This window comes from Falco punctatus, assembly GCF_963210335.1.
Source record: "Falco punctatus genome assembly, chromosome: 1".
In the NCBI taxonomy this organism is placed as follows: Eukaryota; Metazoa; Chordata; class Aves; order Falconiformes; family Falconidae; genus Falco; species Falco punctatus.
In genome coordinates, this window is record NC_137580.1 from 69,460,096 (window position 1) to 69,484,894 (window position 24,799).

General features: G+C 50.2%; 1 protein-coding gene across 7 annotated transcripts in view; it reads left to right on the top strand.

Moving 5' to 3' along the window:
• The first annotated feature begins 1,354 nt into the window (after positions 1–1,354).
• CXXC4 (CXXC finger protein 4) overlaps positions 1,355–24,799 on the top strand; it is a 123,526-nt gene continuing 100,081 nt past the window's right edge. For 6 of the 7 annotated variants that reach the window (XM_080379729.1, XM_080379728.1, XM_080379731.1 and 3 more), the window contains exon 1: positions 1,355–5,166. In XM_080379729.1, coding sequence (XP_080235855.1) covers positions 4,093–5,166 — 1,074 coding nt within the window. In that variant the 5' untranslated portion in view covers positions 1,355–4,092. Of the gene's footprint in view, positions 5,167–22,521; positions 22,859–24,799 lie in introns of those variants that run through there. The other variant, XM_080379732.1, reaches the window with a different exon arrangement.

Sequence of the window (24,799 nt, forward strand, 5' to 3'; positions counted from 1 at the left end):
ACTGGCTGCACCAGGCTGCAGCAGCATCTCTGTGAGTGCCAACACTCGCGGTGGAGGTACCAAGAGGAGCTGGATGAAGAACTTGCGATGCGTTATTTATTCAGTGAATCCAGGCCCTTTTGTGTGCTTGCAAGAACTCTGGGGAAGGCAGGTGGGTTTGGTTGGGGGTGGGTTTTTTGGTTTGTTTTTGGTTGTTGGTTGTTTGGGTTTTTTTGTTTTTTTGTTTTTTTTTTTTTGGTGGGTGGGTGGGTGACACTTAGTTGTTGAAATTCCTTAAGGAACTGCAGTGTGTTTGCAGGCAGTATGTGCACGCCAGCGGCTCGACGAGAGAAGCGTGTCAGCCTTGGCAGCGCCGGTGCGGGGTGCCCGTGGCCTGCAGGGGCAGGTGCCGCGCACCCCCCGGTCTCTGGCACAAACCTCCTAACGAACGGCGGGTGTTGGGAAACCGCTTCCAGCCGTGCCGAGCCACTTGCGTAACATCCACGGTCGAGCTGGCTCCATTTCGCCTAAATACGCCTGAAACCCGCAGCACGTCGTCCGCCTGCAAGGATAAACGGCGGGGGGGCGGCGGCAGGCACCGGGGAGCCACGCTGGGGAAACTCGGCGTTGCGGGGCCGTGCGCCGGCTGGGGCAGCGGGCGCCGCTCCGGCCGGTAACGCCGCTGCCGGGCGGGGCGAGGCGGGGGCCCCCCGCAAACTTCCCGGGGCACAAAGTTTCCCGGCGGTTCCCCGCCCGCCGCGGGGAGGGCGGTGAGGGCGGCGCGGCGGGGCGCGCCCTGCCTCCCCGTGCCCGCCTGCCGCCTCCCCTCTGCGGCGCGCCGCGGCCCCGCCCCCGCGGCAACCCCGCACCGGGCGGCCGCCGGCCGCAGCGCCCCGCCGTGCCCCGCCGTGCCCCGCCGTGCCGTGCCGTGCCGTGCCGTGCCGTGCCGGGCAGAGCCGCGCCGCGGGGAGGGGAGGGGAGGAGAGGAGAGGGGAGGGGGGCTGCCCCCCGCGCTGCGCCGCGGCCCGTGCGCGCCGCTCGGCGGCGGCCCCGCCAGCGCTGGGCGGCGGGTGCCCGCATCCCTGCGTCCTCCCTCACCTCGGCGGCGATCGCCCCGCCGCCGCCGCCGCCTCCCGCCCGCCCCCGCCCCCGCCCCGCCACACGCGCGCACACACGCACACCCGGCGCTGTGTGCGAGGGCGGGCGCCGGGAGACGGGCGGCGAGCGGCAGAGACCACCGCGCACACGCACACACGCACACTCCCTCTGTGCCTGCTCCTTCCTCGCCCCCCGCCGCCTCCCCGGCTCCCCCCCCCCCCCCCCCCCCCTCCTTTCTCTGCAACGAGCGAGAGAGGGAGAGGGGGGAAAAAAGCCACTTACAGGTATTTGTTTAGTGGATCGGCGGCTTAATTTATCCCCCCCGCCCCCCCAGCCTCCCCACCGCCCCTCGCAGTTTGTTTACAAGTATCAAAGTTGTAATTGAGGAGCTGCCAAGGCACATCTGGATATTTTTCTTCTTCTTCTTCTTCTTCTTCTTTGTGTTAGGGACTGATGTGCAACTAATTAAAGGCAGACAGGCTGGTAGCGCCTGCACACTCAAGCCCCCCCAAATAAAGAGCCTGGTAAGTGACTGGTTTGTTTTTTCCCCCCCCTCTCCTTTCCCCCCTTAATCGTCGTGGATTGCTTTTTGTTTTGTTTTAGGGTTATTTTTTTTTAGGGGGGTGGGTTTTCTTTTTTTTTTTAATTTTGTGGTTTTGTCGGGAGCTTTTTTTTTTTTGTTTGTTTTTTGTTCTTGTCCTCTGGATCGTAAAAGTAGATTGATGCTAGACTTGGGCAATAAAAGGCGCCGCTATATTAATTTATTAATTAATCTGCACCCGCCCCTCCTCCTGAATGTTAAATATGACCTTTGATCTCTCTGTCTTTGGCAGAGCAGACATGCAATATTGAACATGTACGGTCACATTTAGCTTAAGCAGGGAGAGAATCGCGAAGCCCGGCTAGCAATTTCTATTTATTTCATTCGTGGAAAAGAGGGCGATAGTTGAGGTGGTGCTGGTGGATCAATAACTGCGTCTCGGGTACCCTTTTCATGCTCCGGAGATGCATCGATTAAACAATAATGACCCGGTTGGTGGGCACCATCATTTTCTCGCTCCTGGTGGCAATAAACCCCGAGAGAGGGCTGCGGGGAGAGGAGAGGTAGCCAGCGAGGGAAGCTTTTGTGGAGAGAAGCCACTTTAATGCTGGGGGGGAATAGGGCAAGAAAATGCGTACGTTACTTGACTTCTGGCATAAAAGGCTGAACGCTAACGCTTTATTCCTTACCAGATGCGTGGCTTTCCTACACATGCCTGGCAAAACTAGTTTTATTGAGTAGTTGTTATCGAGGACATGCGGCTAGGTTTTCCTTTCTGAAAACGGGAAAGGGTTGAAGGTTTTTTGTGGTGTTTGGGTTTTGTTCTTTTTTGTTTTTTTTTTTTTTTTGTTTGTTTGGTTTTTTTGCTATATGCAAATCCTTCGCATCCCTCCACAAGACGACGCTTAGCCTAGAGCTTTCCGGGGCAGCCTTTGTATTGCCACCAGCCCTCTGAAGGCAGCGAGTCTGGGTTTTTCCCTGACGTGGAAGCACAGAGGTGGCTCCTGCGGGCTCGGGGTCTTTTTTTTTTCCGATGGAAAGCCGCCCGCCAGTCCCTACCGCAGCCGAGGGTGAGGTTTCTGCTGTAGATTTACGCTCCCTTCATCTGGATTTGTTTACATAGAGTCCGCTTTTTTAGTGCACGACGTCGGGAGAAGATCAAGTTTTTGCACTCGGTAGGTTGGGCTGTAAACGGTTCATTAATCTAATTATGATCGTAATTACCGTAATTGATAACCGTTTTGAACTAAACATACCGGAGTCTGGAAACTAGACGTAGCCCCACGAGTGTCTCCCAAGTGAACGTTTCTGATCGATAGCCCTACCTCAGAAAAGATGCTGGAAATATCTAAACTATTCAGGTAGAGCATGTGGAAAACAAAGAGGCAGTGTTCATAAACTGAGGGCTTTTAAAGTTATGTTTATGTTTTGCTTTAGTTCGCGCAGGCTGCCATAATGTACCTTCCTCGTTGCCATAAACTAAAATACCCCCTTCGCCTCCCGGCGGGGGCGGGGGGCGGAATCAAGCGACCCCCGTGTCCCTACCCCCATCTAAACTTTCCTAACCCTGGGGCAGAAAGCCATCTTTCCCCGCCGGGGGCGAGTTCAGCAGGTACAACGACGTGCCCCCCCCAGCGTTCCCGGGCTGTGTCCCCCGCGGAGGGGCTGTCCCCGTGCCGGTGCCCGTGTCCCCCCCCCGCCCCAGCCCTCCCTGCGCAGCCCCCGGCGGCGGGGAATCCTCCCGAGAGGCTAGGATAAATACTCCGTCTTCAGTACAGCTGCAGGCGCCGGGATCACAAGCTGTGAAATTGCCTGCCTGAAGTATTTTTTTTTTTTTTAAACCTAGCCCCGGTTTCCCCCGCGGCCCGCAGGCAGCCCCCCCGCCCCGCGGCGGGGGGGCCCGGTGCCGCCGCGACCAGCGCCCGGCGGAGCCAGCTGTGCCGGCAGGCAGCTAATGACCGCCGGGCGCCGAAGGACACCGTGGCAGCTGGCGGCTCCCTCCCCCCGCCTCCCTCTTCTTTTTTTTTTAATTCCTTTTATTTATTTTCCCCCCTTCCCGTCTTTTTTTTTTTTTCCACTGCCTTTTAATTTTCCCCGGTGGAAAGGGTAGGTGGGCAGCTCCCGGCACCCCCCCGCCCCCCCCGCCGTGCCGCCGGCTTGTCCCGGGACCGGGCTTGCTGCGCCCGGGCCGCCCCCTCTGCCCGCGGGTACGGTGGCGGGAGCCCCCACCCCCCCACCCCGGGGTGGCTGTTGGCGACCCCCCCGCGCGCGCACCCCCTCGGCAATGACTTTCTGTGTTTCAGCTGCGGCAGCTCCCGTGAGGATGCAGGAGGAGCGGCTGCCCGGCCAGGCACCGACCGCGGGAATGCGCCCGGAGGAGGAGGATTAAGCGACCCCCCCCCCCCGCCCCGTCCCTCTCCCCCCGGCCCCCCACCCCCCCGCCCCGTCCCTCCCCGCCGACCCCCCCGGCCACCATGAACACCAACGTGTGCGTGGAGAGCGGCCCCAACCCCGAGGCGCCGGGGCTGCCCAAGGACAGCCACCTGCCCGAGGGGGCCCTCAACAGCCTTGTGGATTACAACTCGGAGATGGAGAGGTACCGCTCCTTCGCCACCTTCTACAAGACCAACGGCGGCGCCTTCCCCCAGGCGGCCAAGATCGCTCGCATCACCACCCCCATCTTCCCCAGCGCCGCCGCCGCCGCCGCCGCCCGCATCGGCATGTCCCCCTGGAACTGCGACACCGCCACGGCCGCCGCCGCCACCGCCATGCTCTGGGGCAGCGGCGGCGGCGGCGGCGGCGGCGGCGCGGCGGGCGGCGCGAGGAAGCCCTCCTCCGCCGCCGCCGTCGCCGCCTCCGCCTCCGCGGCCGCCGCCGCCGCCTCCTCGCTGCACGCCGGCAGGGGCGGCATGCACCACCGGAGCGACGCGCAGCGGCTGGGTAAGCCCGGCTGCCCGCCGGCCGAGCAGCCCGCCTTGCCCATGGCGAACGGCAACTTCCTCTCCACCCTCTCCCCCGAGCACTGCCGGCCGCTGGCCGGCGAGTGCATGAACAAGCTCAAGTGCGGCGCCGCCGAAGCCGAGATCATGAACCTCCCCGAGCGCGTCGGCACCTTCTCGGCCATCCCGGCGCTGGGCGGCCTCTCCCTGCCCCCCGGGGTCATCGTCATGACGGCCCTGCACTCCCCCGCCGCGGCCTCGGCCGCCGTCACAGACAGCGCCTTCCAGATCGCCAACCTGGCGGACTGCCCGCAGAGCCACGCCTCGGCCTCGCCCGCCTCCGCCCTGGGCGCCGCCGCCGGCGCGGGGGGCGGCGGAGGCGGCGGCGGCGGCGGGGGGGCCGGCGGCGGCGGGGCCGGGGCCGGGGCCGGGGCCGGGGCGGGCAACCCCGCCAAGAAGAAGCGGAAACGCTGCGGGGTGTGCGTGCCCTGCAAGCGGCTCATCAACTGTGGAGTCTGCAGCAGTTGCAGGAACCGCAAAACGGGACACCAGATCTGCAAATTTAGGAAATGTGAAGAGCTTAAGAAAAAACCGGGCACTTCGCTAGAGGTCAGAGGAGATGATTTCTTTTTCCCCAGCCTCCCGCCGTCCCTCCTCAACCCCCTGCCCTCCCCCCTCCAGTGCTTCTTGTCTAGCTTCAAGATGCAGCATCCCTTTTCCGAGGCCTCCTTCAGGCTCTGAGGGTGCCCCCCGCCGCGGGCGCGGCCCCCCGCGGCGCTGTCCCGCCGCCCGCCCCCTCTCCGCCCCGCAGGGAAGAGAAACGCCGCCCCCCGCGGCGCCCCGCCGAGCTCGGCCCCGGCCCCGGCCCCGGCAGCCGGCCCCGCCGAGGAGGCACGGAGAGCCGCCCCCGGGGCACCCCCGCCGGGCACCCCCGCCGCGCCCAGCCTTCCAGAGCCGGGGGGCGCCCGCCCCCTCCCCGCCAGCTCGTGGCCGTTACGAGACGCTGCTCGCCTGGTTTAACCTGCCGTGCTGTTTCCATAAGACTGCTGGCTCGCTCTGGTTTCTTTTTTGCCTTTTCCTCTGGTTTTCGTTTTGTTTTGTTTTGTTTTTGTTTTCATGACGATTCGGGGCGGTTTGTAGGGACGGGGAGGTGGGAGAGGGAAAGTTTTAGCCAAACGCCTGGCTCCCGCCGTCGGAAGTTCAGGGGGAAGTAATGGCGAGTTCATCTCCGGGTTGGCTGGTAGCTCGTTGTCCAAGACAGCTGGCCGTAGAGCCTGGTAGTCGGTGAAACGTGCCCAAGGAATCCCTTTGGCAGTATCTTTCACGAAATAACCCGCTCGTGGTGTATAAAACACGATGGAAGAATAGTGCAGGTAATGACCGGACTGATTTCTGACTAAACTGTACATACGGTTATTTTTACGACGTGTCTGCAGAACTGACAAATGTACCGCGTTTCCCAGAGCTGTGAGGACAGGTTTTCGGGCTGGCTAGGCGTGTGAGACAGGCAGATCCTGTGTCACAGACATTTCGGTTAACGTATATGGGGCACGACAGACAATGGGAACCAAAATACACAACCGTAAGGAAAACGGCGATCGGTTGATATCCTTAGGCAAAGGTAGCAAGCGAGAGGAAAGACTAGTAATCATACTTATTCCCTTGTCATTATTGAAATTATAGTGTTGCTGGTTAGACACACGGATCAGATGCGTCTCTAGGTGTCGAGGATGATGGATTTAGTACAGAGGAGTAGCGTATGCTGGGTGACACCAAGATTCGTAGTCACAGAAATTGGCAACTAAGTGAGAAATTGCAACTTCCCTCTGTCTGGGTGTCTGTGTGCGCGTTTGTGCAGAGCAGTTTATTCCCTTACACATTGCTTGCAGTTCTCTCCAAGAAGAGGTGGGATGAGGGATTTTCCAGGGAAAGATTCCAGGCAACACCAAGAGCCCATTAATTTGATCTGCATTAAATAAATGGAGATAATGGTGTTGGTATTGATACCGCCATGGGACAAAAGCAACACCCGGGGATTTAACTGACGTTTGGCTGATACCATTAACTCTTACCTAACCAGCCTCATCAAACCAACCAATTCCTCCTTGCAAGAGCGAACTGTCCTTGCTGAAAGTTTGATTTGTAGCTCTGCATCCTCTTAGCCCTTCTTTGTGAATGCGCGGTGACCCAGCATCACCAATGCAGAAAGACCAGGACGGACTTCCCAGGTGCTAGAAGCTAGACGTTTCTCAGTGATACGCCTTTGTTAGTTTCATAGCAAGTTCGCAAAGAAGATCCTTAATGCCCGAGATCTGTTAATGACAGATTATCATGCAGAGTACGGCCTAAAAGAGACTCCTCTGAAGCAGAGACGTGGAGAATCCCCCCTGCACCACCCAGCATGGGGGGTGCCTTTGTGTGCCAGGTTCCCTCATTAGGTTTGCAAACCAGGACGCTGCTGGGATTTAATGTTTGTGATAAATGATAGGTTCTGATGGCTTATCGATTTGTGCAGAAAGTGAGCTATCTCTGGAAGAAACGAATTTGGACGTTATCAGATCTTCCTGTGGGTTTGCTTGCATCTCTGAGCACATTTCCAGAACTTCCTTGCTCCTGACAGAGGTGTTCAACGGCCTTAAAAACTGCTCAGGCGTGTTATGAGAATGCCGCCCGTTAAAATTGTTTAACTGCTGTGACTAGTAAAAACCATGGTTTTATTAGCCACTTGTGTACTCTTCATAACCACCTGCCTTTGCTTCTTTTCTTCATTCTCTTTTCCCCTGCTCCCTCTCTCCTGTTTGTGATCCGTCAGATACGTAAACACAAAAGGCTCCTCTGCCGCTATATCGTGCCTCGAGCGAAGCAGGTTTCTCTTTCCAGCTGTGGGGTTGTCAGTAAGGCATCGCTTCTCTGCAGGTCATGGCCCAGCGCAAAGTTTCGTCACGGGATGTGGCTAATTTCCTTACAGAAATGTGGATTTTCAATAAGAGAGGAAGAGTAACTTTCTTGCGTGGTGGTTTTTCTTCTGTCGTCTTCTTTTTCTTCTTCTTCTCCCCCCCTCCCCCCCTTCCCCCCCAGTTTAAACTAACTAATAAAGAGTGACAGCAGGGCTGCCTGAAGCACATGTGCAGCAGCAGCGCTCTGGCTGTAAGGCCACCAGCTGGAAGGGTGTGGGAGAGTGACAGGGCCTACATGGGGGCACCGTGGCAGCAGCGGTGGCTGGGGGTGGCCGAGGGCGGCCTCCCTGCGTGACGAGCTGCTGGGGCTCCTTCGGTCTGCGCGTGGGTCATCCCCCATCACCTCCGTGGGCATGGTTCCGTGGAAACACGACAAGGATCGAAGGGCTCGCTTTCCACTACATGCTTGTAAGGTTTGTGAATTGTGATCGACGGTGGCTGCGAGCTGGGGAGGTGATTCAAGGCAGGGGGCTGAACTGTGTTTAAAAACAAAATAAACGAAAAATGAGAATAATACCAATAAACACTAAACTGGCTGGTCCCACAGAAACCATTTCTCTCCTTTTCCTTTAAATCTCTTCTTCTACGGGTGCAATGAAGGCATTAGGATATAACTCTCAAGGTTAGTACATGGAGTTGAAGACAGATTCACATGAATGCTTTCCAGTCCCTGACCCTTGCATCTTTAATGGAATGCTTCCCCCCCAAGCATTTTTTTTTAAAGACTTGAATTATTTTTTCCTATTTTTCTTGTACTGTTTTCACGTTAAAAGTGTCCCAATGCTCTAGTATTTTTCATAGAATGTTATTATTACTAGGAAATTTTATGTACGGTAATAATAAATCTATAAAAATAAGATTGACGTCACGTTGCACGCTGCCTACTTGTGTATGTATATTCTGCATTCATTCAGATTTACAGTCGGCTTAAAGAGACATAATCTTTATTTACCCATAGAGACTACTTATTTTCCTCTGATTGGTATACGTGTCTATAACTTCTGCAGGTTATGAAGATTAGGAGCCTGACGTTACTTTACATCCCCCTCTCTTTGACGTAAACCATTTTGATTCAGGGTGCGAATCTCAATTGCCCCGCTCTTTGTTTTCATTAGCGTGGCAGCAATGTCAGGCAGAAGGGCTGACTCGCATTGGCGGGGTCTGAAGGGTTCGGCCCAAACGTGAGATCCTTGCTGTTTGGGCATGCTGTCATCATAGCTGGTGCCACTTGCTTTATTCGTAACAGCCCCACTAATTGATATGTGTGCTATTAAAGTAAACATTTGCATACCGACCTGGAATAGTAAATACCAGCATCCAAATCCGAGGAAGCTCGCTGAGTTGCATTTCCAGCCAGCGGGAGTTTGAGATGGCCTTTGCCGGGGATAGGGTTGTGATGATTGATTTCAGCAGGAACGGCATCTGATCCTGAAAATCTTAACACCATATGGCATTGCCACGGGGGAGAGAGGCTGCGCTGGCAACCTCCGAACTTGCACTCCGTGTTGTGGTAGCGCGTGTGAGCGCTGTTAAGGGAGGACTGCTGAGCTCTGTGGATAGGGGTCAATTAGCAGGGGCCTCAGAGGAAGCAATTTCCCTGCCGTCTATCTAGCTTTAAATTACATGCATAAGTTAAGCGACGGCATGATGGAATTGAGTAGTGTGGAGGGGGAACCGAAAAGCGTGATAAGGAGCAGGCAGCTAACACGATCCAAGTGGCTAACTGGAAGGTGGAAAGAACGACCACCTTGTAGCCTGCATTGCCATTCTTCACTGCAGTGTTGCTGTGTGGCAGTGCTCTCCTCCCTGCCACCGCCTCGTTGCCCTCCATCTGGCTGAGGCTCCCCATGTGTGATGTGATGCAAGCAGGCGTAGAAGCAGTCCCTGTCCCTGGGCGTTTACAGCTGGAGCCACAGTTCATGGTGGCTACAAGCAGTAAAACCCTGCTCAGCCCTGAATGCTGGTTTTGTCCTCTCTCCTGGTGTGTGCACGTTGTGCTCTGCCAGAGTGCTCTTGTTTTTCCGTTCCCAGGCCTGAGCCTGCGGGGAGGGCACCTGGCGCTGGAACTGGCTGCTGGCACCACACGAGAGCCCTTGCTGGGGGCTTCCAGCACGGCGCATGATCCTGCAGCGATGGTGTTGGCAGGGAAGGGGGGGAGGCAAGAGGCAGGGCGAGTTGGCGAGTTTTGACCTTTGCTGAACGTTTTGCAATGGCTTTTGTCACTTTCATCCAGATTTTACATGTCTGCGATAAACATACATTTGGCGATGAACTCTCCTTTTGACCGCCAGGGGTTCTTGGGGATGACACAAGGGCCTCCTAGTGCCACCTCTGTTAGAGACCAGACCAGAGCAGCTGCAGGTGTCTTTACTCACCGGTTCCTGATCTCTTCTGCTGCTTGGAAATCTTGTTGACGCTATTTGACTTCTGCATTAAGATCACATCTTGCAAGGCGGGAATGCGTTGTGGTTGGTGGGAGATGTGGGGTTGAGGAAGGTGTTGAGAGCCCAGCAGAATCAAGCTGTTGGTCTCCATACAGTTCTGGCAAATTACTGAGCACAAGGGATAGCCTCTGAGATGGAGTTGGATGTCTTCTGTTGAACTGTTTCATGTGGTGTTGTTTGCCTTTCCTCATGTGATACTTATAAAGGAAAGAAAGTGCCCAAACCCCATGACATTAGCATTCAATTTAGAATATACATTATATGAACTGCTGTTTGATATGGTGTGGTTTGTTAAAAGGGAGCAAAAATTAAGTTTCTCCTGCCTCAGGTAATAGCTTAGTGGTGGGATTTGGTACTGAACTGAACAGAATTTCAAGGAATTCAGCAAAATTGTAGGTCAGGCAGAGGCTTAACAGCCTCTTTCATACAAACACTGCTTTCTACTTGCATTGGAAATTGCTTGCTTTAAATCATTGAACTATGATTGTTTGCCAGTGAAATTGTCCGTATGGTAAGAGAGGTTAACGGGTTGTGGTGCTTCCGCATTTTGATTGCACTGAATAGTTCTTTGCACGTTTTTCTAAGTACTAATATAGCTTATACAGTTGCGGCATCGGGATTCTGTGCCAGACTTTGGATTTCAGTGTCGTGACTGATCGGTTAGTCTAATTTTTTAAGCTGACATAATGAAATCTCTGTGTATTGTTTAGGCTGGACAAGTTGCACGTATTGTGAGAAAGATGATGAATGAAGCCAGGTTTTTTTCTAGAGCAGTAATTAGCATAATAAATTCTTTTTTCTTTTATCTTTCTTTTTTTTTTCCCCTCCAACAAATTGTCTAAGTCACTTTGAACTACGTATTTCAGTTGAAGGTGCATAGAGCCATCATGACTTGGACTCTTATGCCAGCTACAGGACTTCTGGAAAATCTTATCAATTCTGCATTTGTACAAAATGTTGTGGGCTGTACACATCATGCCTTATTCATGTAGGGAGCCTCATTTAATCTGGTAGATAGGTGAATATTGTGTTATATACTGCTAAGTCAGAGTGGGAAACAGCAAGTTACAGTCTCAATTTTTGTCTGCTTGTTTATATATGTTCATATAATTGGGTTTTTTTGAGCCATTTTCCATGCAATTCTAACACCTTTACTGAAGTCAGGGAAGACTTTGCTCACTTGGCGAATAAATTAGGATGTCAGAAAGCAGTCCCTTTTGAAGAGCAGCATCCCAGTACTGCATTTTTTGTTTTTCAAAATAAACGTGCTCTAGAGAGTTAAACAAAAGGTAGATACTAATTTCTGTACGCTGTGTCATGCGTTTGATGCATAGCAATGACTGAGAACATGTGCTTGCCAAATATCCTGAAAGTTTGTATCTGTAAAAAGAAAACTGGTAGTATTCCAACTCTTTAACGTGCATGTATTTTAAGGGTTAGGCTTGGTGAAATATTTCTAAGCAGGCAAACCTAGAGTGTACACCTTTTTCTCATCAAATACAGCATAATCCTTTCAATTGCTGGTTGCAGTGGGAAGCGGCTGCTGATTGTGTAGGGAAAGGCTTTAAGATTAAGCTTTGCAGATGGGCCCAGGTGGGTTAGGATGAATGAGAAAGTAACTCCTGTCACCCTAAGAAAGTCCCTGGGACTTGGCCTCAGTTGCTAAGAATTCCTGAGTCACCGACTATGTGCTTAAAAATTGCCAGCACATACCATGTCTTCTGAGGAGTACCACCATCCAAAGAAAGCATTTCTCTGCTTCTGTAGCGTCTGTAATTTTTGATAGCTCATCTGCTTTGAATGGTTGTACTGAACCATGGTGTCTTGAAGCATGCAGTTACGTTTGACACTTTTTTGCTATTTGAGAGCCCAGCCTGCTGTGTCTGTCTTCCCTCTTCTTTTGGGTACCTTTATTGTTTTCCACAGTCGTGTCTTGTTCAGTCACATGCAAACACCTGCCCTGAAATTGAATTACTCTGCGGCGTGATCTAAAGTCATCCCCCATTTCAGCATCCTGCGCTTCCTCTTGTGTGTTGAGTTATGTTGCACCATACTTTAGATGCGACAGCCATTTAATAATGTTGAAGCCTTAGCTCTGCAGGGGCTAAAAAGATCCCAGCAGGCTTGTTAACTTCTACTCTCAGACATTATGGGAAATATTTTCTCCTCCCTGGAACTCCTAGGCTTCCTCTTAACTAACGCTATAAAATTCCATAGTCAGGTATGCATGAAGCCTGTGTAATTTTTTTGCTGTTTTCCAGAGTTTCTCCATTCTTCCCTGTTTAACCAGGCTCTCCAGTGCCAAGTAAGGTATGAGGACATAAAAGGAATAAAGGCAGCCTGGGTCATGCTGGATACTACTTTCTTGGTGGGCAGCAAACTCATCAAATGCCTTTCCCTTATGCACTATAGGGTTTTATTCTTTCTCTTGCACTACTTCAGTACTTTCCTTTATCTCAGGCTCTAAAGGGTTGGACATTTTAAATCTTTGCACCTCTCCTGTCTCAGGACAGTGTTCCTTTCAGTTCCAGACTGTTGTGGTCATGGTTTCTGTTGTACTTCTGTGTAGGATCCCTGATAGCTGGTATCAGACTTCATTTGACTGGGAGTTATTTGTAACTAGGAGTTATTGTAATGAGAGAGATTATTCAGTGGTTTAGGAAGTGGAGAAGCAGTTTAGTATTTGAGGTGAAGGGAAGAACTTAATAAATACTGGAAAATTATGGGAAATCCTAGGGAGTTCAGGATGGATATCATATCACCTAAGATGAGGACAGAGGAGGAGGAAAGAGCTGCCAAGTGCTCAAATAGAGAAGGACGCAAAAGTGGTTGAGGGTTTGTTATAACATGCAAAGCCTTGGTGAGGTTGTGTCTGCTCCTCCGTAGCAGTGACTCAGTTACCTTGGAGCAGACTGGCCAAGCACGGGAGGTGATCTGCTGACGGGCAGGGTACCATGGTAGTGCTGAAGATGATGGTGAGATCTCTCCTGGTGAGAAGAGTGCAGAATATATCTGCTGCTGTGAGCAGGAGGTTTGCCACTAATAGTTCAGGTGGGGAAGCTGAAGAGCTCACCGGTAACAGTCTTCACAGCATTTCTAAGGGGGAAGGCCAAGACTTCATACAGCAGAAGGGGACCGTGGTGAGGGTGAGTAGGGCTTTCCACGTGCCCTTGTTGGCAGGGTAATCCAGTTTCTTTAATTCATATTTCAAATTGACTAGAATTCATGGAGAGAATTTGGGCATTGGGGTGAGCACATGGTATGGGAGGAATCACATGATCTAAACAGGTTGTTCAAGAGCTAAGGAAATTATAAAGGCATCTGTACAGACAAGCTGACAGATGTGAAACAGGGAGGGGATGCTTGCATATGAAAGGCAGAAAATGATGATTTGTTGCATAAGGACTGATTGGGCTTAGAAGTTTCTTTGGTGGTGTGTACCTCATGTCCCAGGGAAGCTGGAGCATGCTGACAGCACGTCAGTCTCCACTACCTTGAGACAAAGAATTTGCTCCATCGTCACGAAAGGAATACCCAAAACCAGCTGTGGTTCAGTGACATCCATCCTTCTGCACATCCTGATTGCTGGGTGGGGGATGCAGAGGTGGTGCAGCAGCCTTGGAAGACAGCTGAAGAGCTCTTAGCCATCTGTGTAGAAGGTACAGGGAGGGCAGAGTGTGATTATTGTGGTGCAGTTAAAGAGGTCAGAAATGGAAAGGGAGAGAGAAGGAGTATCTATTGTTAAATATGTGATCTCCAAAGTGAGTGGTATCAGTCAGACAAAGGCTGTTGGTTTTAGAGTAAGCAAAAGAGGAGAAAATATATTTGGAAGGGGTGTGGGTTGGAATAGCTAGCCAGCAGGGAGTGGGTGAGAGAGGACTCAATGACACAAGCTTAGTAATGATGTAAAACCTGTTCCCTCTAAATCACCAGTTCATCTGAGCTCTGGGAGGCAGTGATCACAGTTGGCTGGTTGCTTAGAAGCTGATGTAAAATAAATTGGAGGTCAAAGTCCATCAGAGGTGACAGTGTCATGAAAATAATCACTGAGATGGGTCTTAATTGTCATCCTTGAAAATTTCAGAAGACATACCCAGGAATGAATGGGGTTCAGAGCCATTTACAATCTTTTAATGTTTTCCCCTCCAGTCAGGAATTGTGGTGACCTGCTGTATAAGAGTTTGTGTTGCTGCTCCTCTCTCTGCATCTAATCAGGCAATACATGGCGCTCACCAGCTGTGAGAGAGCCAGGCTGGCCCCTGTAACCAGTCTTAGGCATGGGCTGAAAGTACTCCCTCAGCCCAGGTAACTGACTGAGTACTGCATTGGAGTGAATCTTTTTCTCTTCCCCCCCACCCCCCACCCCCTCCCCCGAGTTTTGCAGAAAAAGAAACAAGCAAGCAGAGGCCAAACATTCAATGGATATATTTTTCACTGGCTCTTTTATCAACAGCCTATGAAAAATCCCAAAGGACAGAAGGAGTTAGCTAACCAATGAGGCATCATAGCCGATTGTAGGTTCCATGCAGGAGAAAAAGATGCTGAAGCCTCAGCAGCTCTAGGGGAAAGAGATTTAAATTTAGGTTTGGTACTGAGAAACGTGCCTCCCCTCTGCTTGGAGACCAGTCTGTAAGAGATTACTGTACCCCAGAGCAGCAGTTTGGAGGATGATAGAGATGTCAGCCTGTGAGTGCAAAGATTTGTACCACTGGATGATGAACCAGCAGGGATTTCTCATTAATGGAATGAATGTTAACAAGAATAATTCTGTTTTGTGAGCTTGTGTGTGTGGGAAGGATAAATGATAGGGACTGATGGATGGTCTTCACAGAGATTTGATTAGGGAGAAGGTGAATGGTAGTGTGTGTGAGAGAGAGGGGGGGAGGTGTATGCACATGGTACATCTATTGCAGAAGGCAGGCACACTTCTAGTTGATAATGTCTGACAGAAGAGAGTCAGCAGAAGTAACCAGGCGGGTCCTAGGCGAAAGCAGAAGCTGAGCAGTGGTGTGGGTATTTCCTTTTCAGTGTCTTTTGCATTGTCGGGATTTGGGGTTTATGTTGCATGGTGGTAATAAACCTGCATCCAAGAATTTCTCGATAAAACTTTTCTCAGAAACGGAGGTTTCTGCTTTATGCTAATAAAATATTTGGCTATTTGATGCTAATTCCCACTGTCAGTATGGGAGCACCGGGGTGACAGCTTTTCTGACCTGCTTAGCATCAGTCTTAGCTCTGAAGTAACACTGTGTTAGAGACTGTACGAGCCCTTCCCCGTCCCTGAAAAAGCAGGAGACAGGCCAGACCTACTGGTTGAGAGGCAGAACCAGCAGAAACAGTCCCTCATCCTGCCTGAGGCCTTCAGATGCCGCTGGAATGTAAATAATAAATAGAAAAAGGCAAAATAGTCACATAAGCTGAATAGGCACTCTAGCAGTTCTAGCAGCCCCATCCTCAGGGATAACTGAAAAACCAAAGGGACTGCATGAAGTGCTTGGGAGAGATGCAGGAACAGGGAAAGAAGCGTGGATCCCTTTGGCAGTGAGCTAGGAGAGACCCCTGAGCTGAAACCCCAAACCTCGGATGTCTTCCCTGCTGCCTTTGCCAGAAAGCAGTTGGGAGCCCCGTCTGAGGCCGGAGCGCGGCCAGCTGGAAGGCAGCTGCCGGGTGGCAGACGGCAGGAGGAGTTCCTGACCCCGGCTTGCCCGGTGCTGCCAGCCCTGCACGCGGGATGCCAGGCACGGGCAAGCTGGCGGCCAAGCCGGCTGCATCCCTCGGGAGCGAGCGGGACGGCAGAGGTGGAGACTTGGCTCCGTCCCTGGGCTCGCTGGCCAAAAGAGCTGCGCTGGCACAAGGGAGGGAGTGTGCTGGAAGGCGGCCGCAGCCAATTACTCCCCGCCCGGGAGGGAAGGGGGAGAGGAGATGTGTACCTTTCCAGCAGCCTGCCCGCATCCTGGGGCGACGCTTGTGCTGCCAGCCTCGGTGCAAGCAATGGTTAGCGGCTCGAGCTGCCTGCCGGGGACTCCAGGGCCAGCGGTGGAGTGTGCGAGCCGCTCCGCTGAGAGCTGGCGTGGCTGCCTTCAGCTGTCGGTGCTTACCGGCACCGAGAGGGGCTCCGTCACTAACGTGTCCTGGGACTGAGCTGGTTTTCTTTTGACAGCGTTGGTCTGGATTCCCTATGATTTCTGATCTATATTTGCCATCTGTTTTCCCCAGTGGTGTTATGCATTTTTTCAGATCAAAAAAGTGAAATTGTTTACCCATTCTCCAAATTTAATCTCATATATAAAGTGAAAAAAATTAATATAGAAAATAAACTGTGGTGTGTACTGAATGTAAATGAGAGGCACATTTGCTCTTTCTTTCTGCCGTGGAGAAACGCATTACCCCTCAGACTAATCCTATTGATTTAGTTGGGGAGCTGCTGCCTGCTGCTGATGCTGAGTCCGAGTGGCAGGATCCAGCCCTACAGCGGCTGATATCCGTGACCATGGGCACAAACCCTTTACTCTCCAGCTAGCCCCACTGAAATCTGCTGAGGTTAACTCTGCACGAGCTGTTTCAGAGGAGATGGGTTTTCAAAGCATGGCCCTGAACTAGGAGCGCATTTTTTTAATTTCTGTTTGCAGTGTCCCATGGCGGAAGTTTACTTTTCACTTGGTGGAGCTGGTGGTGGAGAAAGTCAAATGAGTTTCCTAATCTGGTATGTTCTAAATCTGGTTTGTCTCAAATACAGCCTGAGAGATACGTGGTGCGAGTGGCAAAATAACTGCCAGCACACAGATGCATGTCCTCTCGGGGCAAATACAGCTGACTTTTAAAATAAGTGTTAAATCTCATCCTTGGTATGAAGGGACACAGGCCTGTAGCTCAGGTATGGGGAGAGATATTTTAAGGTGGGCTGTGGAAGCAAACTCACCACTGAGCTTCTGACCCGCCGTACGCGTCCCTTTTTATCTGCTAAGTCCAATAATAAGCTTGTTATTAGAAGACATCTGTTACTGCCTGATAACACGTACGGCGAGCAGGAGTGCAGCGTCAGTGGGCAGCCAGGGATTTTGGCAGCTGTGGGGAGCAGCAGCTTCGTGGACTGTTTCACACCTCATCCAGAGCTGGCGAGTCTCTCCTGTGGGCCTGTGGCTGGCTGGGAGGATGCCAGGAGCTGGAGGCACGGGCTGTTCCAACGCAGAGCTCTGTCATGCCAGCCGGTGTTCGTGTGTGCTGAAGCAGCAACGCGTGCAGGAGCAGCGCCTCGTCACCCCACAGCCAGCCCCCTCGGTGTGGGCACGGTGGGACTCCCAACATACCTCCCGGGCAGGGAGCGGAGCGGCTGGGGGAAACTCGCTGTGCACCAGGCTCTGCCTTTTCCTTCCTTCCGCATCGCCAGGAGATGCAATGCACACACCGGTTTCTTGCCCCCAAGCCTCCCTGCCTGAAGAAAAACATTCAAGGAGACTCTGTGTGAGCTGAATGTGAGCGTCAGAAGGTTTTCCCCAAAGTCATTGCTGTAGGTAATGTATATTTATGAGCGGAACAAAGTGGGCCATAGATACTTTCAAAGGCTGCTTTCCTCTCTGGGTGGCTCGGTATTTAGGCAAGTAAGGAGGGGAGATGCTGTCCAGACCGGGTTTAGTTTAGTGGTGGCAGAGCAGGCTGGTGCAGGGGAGGTGGCAAGCATCCCTCCGCCGCCAGCCGTGGGCACTGCTCCAGGGCAGCCGCTGCCTGTGGGTCTGGAGATGGTGTCACTGCTGTGCACCAGTATGTCCCAGTAAGGCGCGCAGCCCTGTTCAGCCATGAGGCTGGGTCCATACCGCCACGCGTGCCCTGCAGCCCAGCCTGTGGCTGGGGAAGGGGCTTTCCAGAGAGGGAAATTAGGGACAGAAAGTGAGTTTTGGAGCACGTGGATTTGCACCAGATTCTGCGCTGTTTATGTATGAGCAACGCTGTGTGTATATTTGATGTCATTTCCAGCGTGATCGAGCTGACACCTAGATTAGCTTGCGGCACTGAAAATACAAGGCGTGATGTGGAGGAAAGGCCAGTTTGCTTTCCTGCTGGCAGTTCCTTGAGTTTCTGAGGCGGATTAGGTGTGTAGCCCGCATTTGCACAGGCGTAAGAAAACTGCATACAGTCACTGGTTTGTGGCCAGTGGTGGTCAGCATTGGCTGGGCTGGGCTGCTGATGGATCCAAATTGCATTTTGTGCAGGGGCCATGGCTTTTCAGCTAATGTTTTCGGCCACTGCGGAGCACCAGCATTCTCTATCTCTGATCATGTATCTATATATGTACATATATATGTATATAACTTAGTGGGCCAGATTTCATGCTCTATGTTGGCTGGCCTAAGTGCCAAACTGCTTCTCTTGTGGAAGGCATTTCAAGAAAGGATTGTCCTCCAGGCTGCAAAACCCACATAGGGTTCTGTGCAGACCTTGGTAAGATCGTTTTTTCCTGTGGCCAGCACTGGTCCAGCTGCTTTGGGGAATACACTGGTTTCGTTTGCCCTTGCCATGTGAATTTGAGATTTGTTAAGGACAAGGTTCCTTAACCGCTGTCAATTTCTGTGGTTGTGTCGATCTTTGTAAAGACTGTCAGGTAGCCCAGATCTTGTTGAACATGCCTCAGATGCAATATACTTCCCAAAGGGCCTCTGTTGAGCTGGATTATTTCAGGCAGGACTCCTCAAGAGGAGTGAGGAATGCCACACCTGGCCAATAATTTGCTGTAGCCAATGTGTGAGTTTGCTTCAATGAAAGCAGGATTTTTGCTCATGGATCAAACATCAAAGGTTTCTTACATAATGCAACATCTTTTAACATCGGTAAAGTATTAGGTCATAATCATGTAGCACTCTGATATGTTTTATTATTCTATTTTATTTCTCAATGTGGTTCATCTCAACCCAAGTGATTCCCTAGCCTTGCAGAAAATCATAATGCAGATGACTTTATGCAGCGGTGAATTTGGGCTGCACCCCACGCTACGGCATCCCAGGCAGGAGCGGCCAGCTTTCCCGAATCCTAATCTCCACACCAAATCTTTCAGGCTGCCGTGAGCTGCGAGACTCAGAGAGCCGAGGAGAGAGGCATCTCCGGCAGGTTTTGTAGGCACGAGCCTGCCAAGGGATGGGGCTGGGCTGGGCAAGCAGAGCCCGTTGTCTCGCACCCCACGCTTTGCTCCATCAGTTGGCCAGTCGCTCACTCTGGGGGGCCGTGGGAGACATCATTCTTTAATGGATGCTTTCGCTGTGAAAATACAGAGCTCAGCTGTCGAAACAGAGTCTCTGGTGAGGAATTTACAGCACCTGCCAATGTGCGGTGTTCATGCGTTGGCAGCGCGTGCACACACGCTCACACGTAGCACAGGTCTGCTTTTATGTGTCTGTGTGGGGCAACCAGGACACATACGTAGGTATCGTTTTTCCATTGCTGCTTCATTGTAGGGATTTTCACTCTTCTGTTAGTTTCCGTTGCCTTTTTTACCTCCTCCTCCAAAAATGTAGTGTGCTTGCTTGCCTATATGAAGCTGATTTTTCAAGGCAACAATTAAAATTTCAGATTTCAGATGTTTGAGCTACTTCTTTTGCAGTGAAAGCCGGCAAGAAGGGAACAGAATAGAGAGTTTGAAAGCATGGAGGTCATTTCATACCAGGTTTGTGCAGGGATAAATTCTCTCGAGTGCCATGCTTTATGGCATTACCTGCTCGGAGAAGCCAGGGCTGCGGGTTTCTGAGCATCCTCCTGGGAGCGAGCTTGCCGTTTGTCAGCATTTGCACTGGCATGAGCAATGAAGGTTTTTACAGTAAAACCACACTGATCAGCTCTGGTTGTGCTCCTTGCCACCCCTCCCCAGGCTTCCAGGGGATCTGTCTTTCCTGTCACTCAGGATAACGATTCCCTGCTGGCAGCACAGAGATCCAGGGATGCGCTGTAATCTTGCCGAGAGTTTGATTCCCCAGCTGGGACTCCCAGGTTTATACAGCCAGGTGGTAGATGGTCATTGCACTTAAGCTTGTACGTTGGTGTGCTGAACCACTAAATGGGCTGAAGGGTCTCTTTTTGTCTGGAAATAGCCTTGTGTCTGGAAATAGCCTTGATTCTTGGAGTGGCAAAATCTATGGATTTCATCACGTAAATTGGTTTAGATTTAACTCGATCCACCTATTCGATTCTAAAAGCTTTCTTTTTTGTTTAAGCGTGGATTAATAATTCATTCCCAATTTGGGGGTTAGCGCAATGGATATTTAATTGTAAATGTGTATCTTTAATTAGAACTCGGTATGTGGATGCAAAATTCCTTATCTTGTAGTTTTTCAAAAGCACACATATTAAACCACAGCTTTGCCCTTCAAAAATATTTTCCCGTGTATTTAAATGTCTGAATGACCTTTTAATCAGACACTGCACCTTTACTTCCAGCTGATATGACAACGTCTGACAGTAACTCAACCTGATGCTGCAAGAAAATAAATAAAGGCCATCTCAGTCACTATGTCTTTAAATCTCTCTGTCTAGCTGTGGTTTTGTGTTTAGGCAGATGGACCCACAGCGGAGTATTACATTTAGTTTTCAGGTGAAGGCAATCTATTGGGTTTAATACATTTGCATGTTTGGCTGCTCTTTTGAGGTCAATTTAGTCGGATGATTGTTTCCTGTCATTCTGAACTCCAGCCTTTTCTGCAGTCAACCTCTTTATAAATTATAAATCTGTATACCTCGCTCTCAGCAGCCATCTTACAGCCCACACAGACCGGTGCGGATGGTCTAGCAACTGCATTAGCTCTCCTCGGTGTACCTGGGGAGGAGGGCTGCTGCGCTTTGTCACTACTTGTGCTTAGGCTAAACACACATAATGGGGCAGAACAGGGACTGGTAAGGGTGGATAGGAGCAATTCCTACTTTTGGACCACCGGCACAAAGAAAACTCATACTGGTGAGGGCGATTGTATTCAACAGACCAGCTCATTGTCTTTGAAAGTTAATTTTCGGATGATTTATTAAACCCTAATGTTTGCGGAGGGGGAGAGGGTATTGAATTGACCACAGGTCAGAATTCTGGTGACACAGCAGAAGTATTTTCATCTCTGGTATTTTCATGGGCATGAGCGATAAACATAACAATAACAGCTCCCTTTTCATACGGCTTTTACAAAAAGAGGAGCTGTGTACTGCTTGAGGCTGACTATCACAAAATGGGCTAATTATTCAACAAAAAATACTTGCCATACTAATAAGCAGTTCCCTGGAATTCCGAAAGATATATTCTGACTTCAAGTACAAGGCACACTGTATACTGCAGGGTCCATGGTTTGGGGATTTTTGTCAAAAAAATAGGAAAACGTGTAAAAGCTCTTTCCTGAAACAAAAATGGAAGAATTCCTTCAGAAAGAGACATGGTATTTGTATATGACACTAGCAAAATCAGTGAGAGAACTCTTTCATTACAAGTATTTGTTTGCATATTTCCAGAGTTTTGTTTTTAGGGGAATTTAATCAGATGTGATGCTACTATTTGTGGGCAGTTGTTAATGAAACAGGTACTTGTGAGCTGAGACTGACTGATACAAAGTCATCTCAGGGCTTGCTCTTGCCTCCCTGGTCAGTGCGTGGTCATTAGTTCTGGAGGAGAGACGTGGGTCTAGATGCATGGGTTCAAGGGCACTTTCATCATCTTTTGACTTTGAAGGAAATTGAGGGCAAGAAGTACCTCACAGCCCTTGCAGGCTCAGCGCCTCAGTCTCTCATGTATGTGGTACTTTAAAGCTGTGAACTCAGATGTGTATGGAGGCACCTGAATGCAAGTGGGTATCATTTGTGGGGGACAGCAGGCGGGGGAAGGAGGGAGGGTATCAGCTCTGCAAACAGACTATTTCTATGTAAGCCAGGGTCTAGCATGCATGCAAAAGGAAGCACAGGGGCAGTCTGGGCAGCCCTCCCCCGCAGTCAGCAGGATGTTTCCCTCGGTGAAATGAAGTCAAGGATGTGCTTAAGTGCTTTCTGCATTGCAACCTAAACGTGGAATGAGGTGACTGGCCTGAGATTTGAAAATGCCGACCTCTGCTCCCAAGGCGTCCGTAGACAGAGCACAGTTTCTGAATGACAGATCAATGCCTTCATTATTCCCTGATCAAAAGAAGTGTTCTTGCCAAAGCGTGTGTCTAACCTGCAAACCCACCAAGCCATGGCTGCACATCCCATATGCCAAGGCACAGGCAGAAACCATTGTACAACTGTGTGGTTGTTCTAAAAGCACTATTTTCCAGGAGATTTTTTTTTTTTCTAGCAATGTTTACATTTCCATGACTAACTTGTTTAACTAACTAAGGAGAAGAGAGCATGTTAGGTGTGGTATATACCGAGTATGATGTATCGCGTGTGATTCTAAAATGGGGTGTGTTTGGAGAAAGGATGTTTCGATTTATTGTAAAGCAATGTGAGGCATCATGTTGTTCCTAGATAACTGAAAGTATGCCTAAAATGTAAAGGAAAAGAACAACTAGAAGAACTCAAGTATGCCAATGCCGCAAAAGAAAGCTTAACTTGTTTTCTTGCTTTTTTTTTAGAGAACACCTGTTCCCAGCGCTGAAGCATTCCGATGGTTCTTTTAAGCAGTAGTGTATCTTATTTTCAAGGCAGTCCGAAGTGAATGGCAAGCTAAAGTCTTGTTTTAAGAAACTGCTTAGTCCACCATTGAAGAATATACTCAGATACTATTTTCATTTATGTATAGGGGTTTCCTCAAAAGCAAAAGACAAAAATCTGGGAGCCTGGGGAATTGGCCAGCTTCTTCACATTCAGTACACTGATTCTTTCTTTGATGTAACTTAGCTATACTAGTGAAGTTGTTGTCTATTTTTAAAGTGGCTGTAAAAAAAAAAAAAAAAAGTTTGGGTAAACCCCTGCTATAAAGTCATGTATCTTTGAAAAGTAACATATCTATACTTCATTTTCAAATATATGTGTTTCAGTACTGTAAACTGTACAGATAGCCGCTTGTATTTTGTGTGTTTAGACACAAGGAGACAATCATGTCTGAGCATCTATGGAGATTAACGGTTTGTACACAATGGTGTGGTTCTGCGAGTTAAATCCGGAGCAATAAAATTCTAGCTTTAACTATTATTTTGCTTGTTGTTTAGCAGCAGCAGCAACAGCAGCACTGTTTTACCATGCATCCTTCCATAGAGACTTGATGCCAAGTTTTCCAAGATCAAAAGATTGTGACACATCTAGCAATTACCTTCCGTTGTGGTGGTGTAAGAGGGGAAGACGTAACATTTAAAATTAATCTTTCAAGCACTGTATTAGCGTAGTGGTTTGTACACTTGCATTGCTTCTAAAGGAGCTTTACAGAGGGGTATCTCTCCAGAAATGCTGTCTGGTGTCTGACTTGTTTTTCACTGTGCTCTGACGTGGAGTGCCCAGCATAGGCAGATGTGCAAAACCAGTCGTCTATACAAAGGTTGTTCTAGGATGCAAAACAAAGTGAGTATGAGACCTTAGAAAAAACTATGATTCAGCCTAATTACCCTTCACCTATGAGTTCTTATGTAATATTTTCAGTCAATGGAGTAAATATTTTATAAAGTGGAATGCCATATTTTTGGTCCAAGTGGAACTCTTAACAGTTAAGTGAGTTTTGACAGTTGGACTGGTTTCGGTCTCGCACTTGTGTTCATTTGAGAGCCTGGATATTTTTGCAGTATAAAAATGAACTTTAAAAAAAAAAAAAGTTTTAAAAAAAGACCGCTTTTCCCTTCACGTTTCTTGGTTGACTGATCTCGGCTTTGCTGAACGGCCGGTCCCTTAGGCCCCCAGAAGAATGCTCTGCCGTTCTTCCTGCTCTAGCTGTGCAGAGGAGATGCCTGCTCCTTGGAAAGGCAGCGCACGGAGGGATATAACTCACATGTCATAAAAAATATGGAGGATACTGAACTTAGGGATACTTATTATCAGTTGATCATTGCTTTTTATTGCTTGGCTTCGTCATACCACTCATGAGCGAGAAGGCCATCCCATCAAAGTAAACGAATGCTGTTGTGCCATGTATTTGATAGATTTATCATTTTGTACAAGATAGGACTACCAGTAGTTTCACAGACAAGGTGCTGGGCATGGAAATAACCAGATAATGATGCACAGCATGTTCCAATCTGCTGTCGTTTCAGCACTTTCTCCATTTTTGGCCAAGTACTTCGGCCTTTGGCCCCTGGTCACATTCACTTGGTGAAGAACAGGGGATGGGCTGGGAATGCTGCGGTGTGGGACCTATGCAGGCGGGGGGAAACGCCAGCTTTGGCAGGGGTGGGGGGAGCTCACAGGACTGGTGGATGTTGGGAATGGCCCAGAAAGCGAAGACTGAGGGATGGAGGAGCAGCAACCTCCTGAGGTCACACGTGTTGGGTCAGCAGGGCTGGGCAGAGCATGGATGACACAGGATAGCTGGGGGAGCGCGGGCGGGCTGGGCTTACACCTGCGTCCTCAACTTAGGGTCAATGCCTGTGCCTGTGTCTTTGCGTCGTATGACCTCACATACCTGGCTTCAGAGATGGAATGTCACACTTGAAATGCTTCTATCATGGTGCCCCTCTTACAGTTTGTGAGAGATCCTCAGTTGAATACTCAACCCATACCCATTCAATGAGCTTTACGTCTGTTTGTATGGCAGCCGTGTACGGATTTTTTTTGTGTTGGAAACTTTTTGGTTAGGGCCTCTGTTACTGACCACTAGGCCAATACGAGCTCTGTAAGGCCTTCTCTACCAAAATGCTGGTTGATTTACAAACTGAAGCCTTATTTGCACATTTGGCTGGTAAGCTTGCCTTGCTTTTTTGGAAAACT